The sequence below is a fragment of the Eubalaena glacialis genome, chromosome 1, assembly GCF_028564815.1.
Source record: "Eubalaena glacialis isolate mEubGla1 chromosome 1, mEubGla1.1.hap2.+ XY, whole genome shotgun sequence".
NCBI lineage: Eukaryota > Metazoa > Chordata > Mammalia > Artiodactyla > Balaenidae > Eubalaena > Eubalaena glacialis.
In genome coordinates this window covers 123,538,214-123,546,806 of record NC_083716.1, presented here as the reverse complement: position 1 = coordinate 123,546,806, position 8,593 = coordinate 123,538,214, and the positions used below count along the sequence as shown (strand labels likewise).

At 37.2% G+C, this 8,593-nt stretch overlaps 1 protein-coding gene across 1 annotated transcript; it reads right to left on the bottom strand.

Annotated features, from left to right (window-relative positions):
* Positions 1-7,428: 7,428 nt before the first annotated feature.
* On the bottom strand, positions 7,429-8,152 carry LOC133097413 (pyridoxal phosphate phosphatase PHOSPHO2-like). The gene is given in 2 exon segments (XM_061199263.1): positions 7,429-7,663; positions 7,665-8,152. Coding segments are annotated over 2 exon segments (723 nt in total).
* Positions 8,153-8,593: the final 441 nt, after the last annotated feature.

The window sequence follows — 8,593 nt, the reverse complement described above, 5'->3', positions numbered from 1 at the left end:
TATGGTCATCGTCAGACCAGGGTCTGCAGCACTTGTGAGGAGGAGGAGGATGAACACCACCTGCCCAGGCTCAGTCTGAGTGTAGGGTCAGCTGGGGTGCCATCCACAACCTCCTGGAAATGCTCCAACCATGTAATTATATTTTGCCTCTCAAAATCACACTTCGTCTTTCTAATTGAATAAGGCTGCATTTCATCACGCTCGTTTTAGATACTGTCTCCTCACATTTCAAGAGTTTAAATAACAGGCATCCATCACAACTCTGAGAAGACGTATATGAGGAAGAGCAGCTTTCTGGAATTAGGTCCCGCCTCTGGAGGCATCTCCCAGCCATCAGGCTGAGACACCCCACAAGGGGTCTGTCTCACTGCTTCCCCTATGCTCACAAACACAGTAACGAGCTTCTCCCAACGTATGCAATGTATGCAATCAGAACTTTGGCCTGCAGGGCAGCACCCGCCCATGGGACCATGGCTTCCTGATTAGGAAAGTAGGAATTATTGGCCAGACTTTTTCAGCTTTATTTCAAAAACCCCATTTAGTTCTTCAGCTGCTTTAAGCAATACTTGTGAAAGAAGAAACTCTGTCATTTAGAAAAATGTTTAGTTGATGCTCATAATATTGCTTTTGGGTGTTATCCCATCTCAGTTGCTATGGAAGGAAGACGCAAAGGAAGTTAGAGATTTAGTTCCTCTCATCACTCATTCAGTTAATAACTCTGAGTACCTACAATGTACAAGACCATGTAGAATATGGAACTGTGGATCCTATCCTGAATCTGTCTTTAAGGAGCATGGAATATAATAATAGTAGTAATAACGCTAGTCTGGTGGCAAGTCCTCCCTAGAACCACATCCTACAGCACGTACAATCAACGCAGAGGTCATGATAAAATCACATAAAATCAATGCAGAGGTCAAGAATCTCAAGTGGTATAGGGTCAGGGCAGAAGGCTCTAAAGGTGAAACTTAGGATAGAGGTGCTTCCACTGAACAGTGTGTATTACTGTTAGAATAGCTCCATCGTCTGTTTAAAAGACATTTCTAACTAAAATGCTTTAAAATAAATAAGAAAAATAAGTCCCAAATTTTAGACGCACATCAATTGTAACTGCAGGGCAGCTGCATACAGTGTGGGAATTGTCCATATACAGCTCCTGGGGGCCCCATTCATATCGATTGTTATGTGTCCTGCAACGTACAACCTGTACAAATGTATGTGGTAGCTCTATGTGAATACTTCTGCAAAAAAAATACAAACAGACTTTCTTTGAAAAGATGGTTTATACCTCTTAATGAAACTATCCACAATTTGGGATTTGTTTGCAGCCAAACCAGATTTTAGGCAATTTTTCCAAATATGATGTGACAAAATTTCTCTACTATCAATTTTTATGAAATGCCCTGGTCCTTACTTTTAGTTATAGTCAACCTCTCCATCTCTCCAGGTAACCCAACTGGGAAAACTACTTCTGGGCTTTCCTCTCAGGGTCAATGCTCATGACCCTGAGCATTTTTTTTTTTCTTTGCCAAAAAACTTTTCTGTTTTATATGACATTCCCTTGTCACATTTTTCCCTGCTTGAAAATTGTAAAACTAGTTCATATTAGAGTACTGAAGATGTTAGTGTGCTTTATAAATACCCCAGATAATATACATGATTTGGACAAAGTGATCTTCTCCAAAAAGGACTTTAATTCTCCTATCCTCAGGTTGTGGTTTTTTTTTTTTTTTCAAAAGCAATTTTCTGTCATAAGCTTTGTCTTCTGATCCTACATCCAAATTTGGAAGTTTCCATTCCTTACCCTTGGGGTCATTCTCCCCAGGAGCTCTCCTCAGTACACACTTCCAAGTTTAAGTGATCCCCCATCATAATCCTTTGGAACACAGCTTGAATAAAGGTGCCAGTTGGTAAAAGGAGACTCTTTTAGAACAGTTGGTGATCACTTTTGGAACTCCAAGCCCTGTGGAGTAGAAGGGAGAGGAGTAGAGGTGAAACTGAGGCACCCCAAGTCAAACGGGAGGGGTGTGACAAGTCGCACAAATACAGGTTGCTTAAAGCATTCTTATGAGAGTAAGATCTAGAATTTCTCTTATGATTCCAATTTATAAATGCAACTTTTCTATCAGACGTGTGTGCACACTCTCAATGCACATAAATACTTATTTCCCAAGGAGACACATTAGTTCTTTGTCTAAACCCCTAAAGAGGAAAATAAATCCTTTTAAAGTGCCTGTAGTTTGCAATGCCACCTCTTTTTAGTGGAGTTAGATTTTCACATTACTATGTAGAGAAATAGAATTCCTGTCCTACCTGGTTTCTAGAAAGTAGAGCCTCAGGAAAACGATTATAGAGGGAGTACACCTATCATTTTATTAGAGAGTTTAATCCCATGGGATGGGCAAGAGAGATAAAGGAGTGAGACAGGGCAGGACGGTCAGCATTCTCTAGAATACCTTAGGGAGATAACAATGGTTAAATGCAACCAATTGCTTAATTCCATAGAAGAAACTGGATCTTAGGCTCATCCACTGGAGAGAAAAAAGAAAAAATGTATCTGCTGTTCCTGTATCCCACTTGTCAAAATTTACCTCACAGGGAGTTAATTTCCACATACTTTTGGATTGTGCATGTACGGAGACTAGATGGGGTTCTGTGATGACTTTAATATTTATTTATTTATTTATTTGGCTGCATCAGGTCTTTGTTGCGGTGCGTGGACTTCTCTCCAGTTGTGGCGTGTGGGTTTTCTCTTCTCTAGTTGTGGTGCAGATTCCAGAGCGCATGGGCTCTGTAGTTGCGGCATGTGGGCTCTCTAGTTGAGGCCCACGAGCTCAATAGTTGTGGCACGAGGGCTTAGTTGCCCCGTGGCATGTGGGATCTTAGTTCCCCGACCAGGGATTGACCCCGCGTCCCCTGCATTGAAAGGTGGATTCTTTACTACTGGACCACCAGGGAAGTCCCTATGATGACTTTAATAGGCAAACTTGGGACGGGAGGCAAGAGGGGCAAGAGGCAGGGCACTGATGGTGGTGCTTATGTGAAGTAGTGGAGCACGGATGTCAGTGAAGTGAGGAGAATCTAAAGTGGTCCACAAGAGGTATCTGATACAGTCTCTGAATTTCCCCTTCTTCTAAAGATTGGTCTCCTTGGACTTGAGAACAATTAGGAATTAATTTATTACTGTACCATGCATAACATATTTTTCCTTGCTCTCTCCCCTTCCTCCCAACCCTCCTTCCTTCTTTTTTTTTCTTTGTGTAAAAGAATACATGTCAGTATTTTTACACACTCACACACACACACAAACAACCCAAATGGTACCAAATGCATTATATGAAAAGTATTCTCTAGCCAAGTTCTACTCCCAGAAGAACCTATTTTAAAATATTTTTAAAGAAAAAAGAATTTACCAAATTAAAAAACAAACAGCACGTTGTCATTGTTTAAAATTCAAACAGCAATGAAAATGATAACAAAGAAAGTTAAAATATTACTTTGAATCCTGCCACAGAGAAATTACCATCATTAACATTAGGTGAATAGCTTTCTAGATAACACTATAATATACAATATAATATGATATGATATGATGTAATATAATATATAATATATAGGTGGAGATAGGTAAATATACAGTTGAATAAGTGATAAAGTTTATTAAACAGGATAAGGCTTATTATTTTTAATTAAATTATTACATTTAGTTTCTCTCAATTTGTACAGAAGAAAAAGAAATAGAAATCCAACTGAGAGGATAGCACAAATAAATAGGATTTTATAAATACTCAGATAAGTATTTTTTAACCATAAGAAATATATTTATTTTAAATATTGTAAGATCTCTCTCTGTATATAAAAACAAGAGGATGTGAAACCCAGTAAGAATTTGCAGTGATTATATTTTTTAAAACTTTATGCTTAATTTTATACTCTACCAATTAACCCTCTACTGTGAAAGATGACAAAATTAACACTCACATTTTTTCACCTTTTTTTGTCTTTCTTCCCAGTTTTCATTGTTATATTATTATTTTTACAACTTCAAGGTTTATAACAATCGTAGTCTGTTCAGTAACCATGATTCTCACGCTTATGTAATCTTACCTCTATATTTGCTTCTAGGAGTTACATTTTCTGAGTTCTGGCATGCTTAGAAACATCTGCTGTCTTTATGCTTATGGACAAAGCAAGTTGGATAGGATATTCTTAAATCCCTTTTTTTCCCTCAGATCTCTGTAGACTCTACTCCATGGTCTTCTGTATTGACTATTAAGCCAACTAAGGCTTCTTAAATCATCTTTTGATTGACTGGATTTGTTTGTGAAATGTCTTTTCTTTTTAAGAAGAGCTCTTGGACACCTTTACCTGATCTCTTTGGTATCTGAGAATGTTAAACTATTGGCTTTAAAGTTAAGGAACATCAGTGACTATTGTTCCCCCCGAATTCAGTGCCTTTATCCTCACTTAAAGAGTTGCTTCAATCTTCCTGTTGCAATAATTATATAACTTTGTTTATTGATTCCCAGATGCTTTGTGGTCATTACCTCCTTAATGACATTCTCATAATAATCCTGCATAGACCATGCTGTCATCCTCACTTCGTTAATCAAGAAGCTGATGTTAAGAGAGGTTAATAATTCCCAGGGTCACAGACAAGTAGTGGAGGCCAGCTGTGTATACAGTTTGTTTCCAGTGTCTCCCCTCTTTATTCCCTGCTGTACTGCCACCTTCTCCTGGATGTGGATGGTCTGGAGATGAGCCAAGCATGAGGCAACGTGAGGCATGGTCAGCATGGTGGATGGAAAGGAAAGGAAAGATGATTTGTCTTCTAAATTGTATTACCAGACATGTAAATAAAGTAGTATTTCCAAGAATTCTCAAATCATAAGTAAATAATACTGGTGAAATTGGAGGATATTTCTTAGCCCTATGCCCTATGGAAGATTTCTTTTAAGGTTGACAGTTTCTTGGAATTCTCATGGCTGGCATAATGTACTTTGCTCTGTAAAGTTACCATAAAAAATGTCTTCTGTTTAGGAAAATTACAGGCATTACATCAAGATCCATACTCTCATGTCAGCTCCATTATCTTGAGTCATATGTAAAAGCTGTAATATTTGATATCCATTGTTACGAACTCTCCTTTGGGATTGGTATTTAAAATATTCCTTAAACCTAATCAATTCATATGATTCTACACTCGACCAAACTCAGTCAGCTTCAGTCACATGGTGAAGTGGTGATCATATATGAGCAGAGTTCAGAAAAGCTAGAACAGTGACCATATTTACATGTATAAAATCTGATAAGAAAGAATGGTTTGTATATCACAAATGAAATACACAGCCCTGGTAGAGTGGGGCCAGTTTCATCACTGATGGCCTCAGGGAAAAGTAGAGATATTAAATTACACGATGTGCAAAAACCAAAAGGATCTCTTTCTCACTCAATATATTTAGAAAGGGCTGCCTGGGTCTTCAGGATGAACTTGAGGGCGGCCTGACAGCGATGAATGCTTTTCTCTGCCCTCTGTGATCTACCAGGGCACTTACCCTCTCTATTACCCCTTAGCACCTTATCAATGGGTGGCATTAATTCTTTAATAGATTAATTTCTTACTTATTAACATCTACTACTATATGTTAGCTCTGGAAGGGACCATAGTCCTCCTTGTATACTTCTTGGCACATAATAGGCATTCAATAAATATTTGTTAAGTATTGTATTTCCTGTAAGTCTTGTCTTCTGAACTAAAATATAAACTATCAGAGGACAGAGTTCAAAATTTATACTCTGAATGGTCCATTGGACCCAATAATGCTGAGCAGAAAGCAGGATCTCAGTGATGATTTGTTATATTGAGTTGAATTAAATCATATGGAATATAAAAGGCTGCCTTCCTGCCTGCTGGCTCTGTGCTTCCATAGGATTTTGTACCTGCTTTTTTTATAGCCTCTAATCAACTCTATTTTAACTTTTTGTTCCTGTATCCAGCTGTCTCTCAACATTTTGTATCTTTTGAGGGAAGTATTTATTTGTCTTTTTAAAAATTCAAGTGTAGTTGATTTACAATATTGTGTTAGCTTGGATGTATAGCAAAATGATTTGGTTATAAATATATATATGTACATATTTTCAGATTATTTTCCATTACAGTTTATTATAAATTATTGAATATAGTTCCCTGTGCTATATAGTAAATCCTTGTTGCTTATCTATTTTACGTATAGTAGTATGTATCTTTCAATCCCATACTCCTAATTTATTCCTCCCCCACTCCCTTTCCCCTTTGGTAACCATAAATTTGTTTTCTATGTCTGTGAATCTGTTTCTGTTTTTGTTTTCCCCATAAAATTACATTGAACATTTTTATTTCTGGAGCTTTCCATATGGAAAAGAAAATCCTAACATTATTACATAAGGCATATTTATGCCTAAAACATGTGAGCCTACAAATTAACATAGTACTGTAAAACTTTCTAGGTCAGTTGATAGTTTGCTAATATCCCTATATGAAACAGTTTCTTAAATGTTACATATTCCTACAAATTATGTATTGTATCACTCAATATTTCATTGACAAACAGAAATAACATACTGATTAAATCAGCATTCTGGAGTTATAGTCTGTAATAATGATATAATTTTAAAATACTTGAAGAACATTAATTTGTATTTCATTTCAAAAGGAAAGTGTGAAATTAATGAACACTTGGGCAATAGATACTGCATCCCTATCTCTAAAATTAACTGATTTGGAAGTAGTGTATTCTTTTTTTTTTTTTTTTTTTAACATCTTTATTGGAGTATAATTGCTTTACAATGGTGTATTAGTTTCTGCTTTATAAAGTAGTGTATTCTTATGTGAACTAAGCATTAGGCTTATTTTGGACATCTGTAACTGCTAGACATACTTCGGAAATAAATGCCAAAGAAAGTAAAATATAAGACTATTTTCTCTGGGAATAAATTTAAAAATATAATCTACCTATTAACCACCTTTGGTAGACCACTAGTTGCACTTACCTCAATTTTGTACTCTACTTTTTTCCATTTTTCCCAGGCATATGACCATCTGAAATAAAAGCTATATTTTTTATCCTTCCTTGCAGTTAGGTAGGAGCATTGTGACTAAGTATTGGCTAATGAAATTTAAATGAGGGTGCAGCCTTCTCTCTCACTGTCCTTGCTGACCAGAATGTTGATGTGAGGGACGGAGCTTGAACAGCAATCTTGGATCATAAGTTGGAAGCCAAGTGCTGAGGTTGGTAGAGCAACACAGAAACTTTGAGATACTTAACTCTGAAATTCTTTTAAGTGAGAGGGAAAACTTTTTTTCTTTTTTTAAAGCCACTGTTATTTGGGGTTTTAGTTTTATGCTGCTGTATTTAATCTTAACCGATACACATTTCAATTGTTGGCATATTATTCCTTTATTAGAAATTGTAAATGAGAAATTATTTCAGCACCTGAAGACCAAGATACAACAGAAGACTCCATAGGCTCAAGATATTGAGACATCCTAGAAAGAGTTTTCTGTAAAGTATATCTTTTCCGTGGCATGGCAATATCATTCTTCTTGAAAAAGTTTACTGGACAGACATCATTTCTGCCATCACCTATGTAAACAATTCGTGTATAATTCACTCCTTGTTGTGACTTTACCTACAAATTCCACCAAAACTACACTTTTGCAAAGATTTTGGGGGCACCTAGTGCAAGAATGAGCATGATAATTTTCCACAGTGAGATGACCATTGGTATCAAAAGCTGCTGGATTTGTAAAGACTTTATCAAACACGTCATGAAAATTGGTAGCTTCTAAAACCCAACCTATGAAGACTGAATTTGCATCTGAAATAATGATGCAGTCAAATTTATCCTTGTTCTTTCTTATAAAGTTTAAAAGTTCCACCATCCCTGGAGTGAAAGGCATTGATATCATTGCCCTTTTCATTTTATCTTCTCTTACACCTTCATCTCCCAAATACTTAAAGACTCTGCCCATAAATTCTGTCCAAAATCCTTTTTCATAAGAATCTTGTAGTTCAATAGGAAGCTTTTTCTCTGGAGCACATTGTACAATCCAGGTGTCACTATTATCATCTATGATTGTATTGTCAAAGTCAAAAACCAACGAAATTTTCATGGTTCCAGAAACAGATTTGGGTTACCCCAATTTAGTATTTACAAGACAATTAATCTTACTTCAACATGGAGCTTAGGTTAAACAGTCATAATAATCTTCAGTTTTAAACACTAGCCAGTTTCTAACCAACATTACTCTTACTCTATGTGCAGGGGGAAAAGTCTTCTGGTTCCAAGCAAAGGAATGGAGACTTCTTAACTCCAGCATTATCATGATGGATCATCTGATAGAAAACCTTCCCCCCGTGAGGAGGTCTGTGGGTCACACACGCCAAGCCCAGACCTTGCTCTCCCACATACCTGCCAGGTCCATCCCGAAACCAGGGGCAGGGACCTAATCAGGTGTCCTTCCCCGGGAGGCGCATGTTGGATGCTGATGGGAGCGCCAGGCCGGGCCCGGCCGGGTCCCCAGGGCTCATCACTGACCCAGGCCAGAGATCCA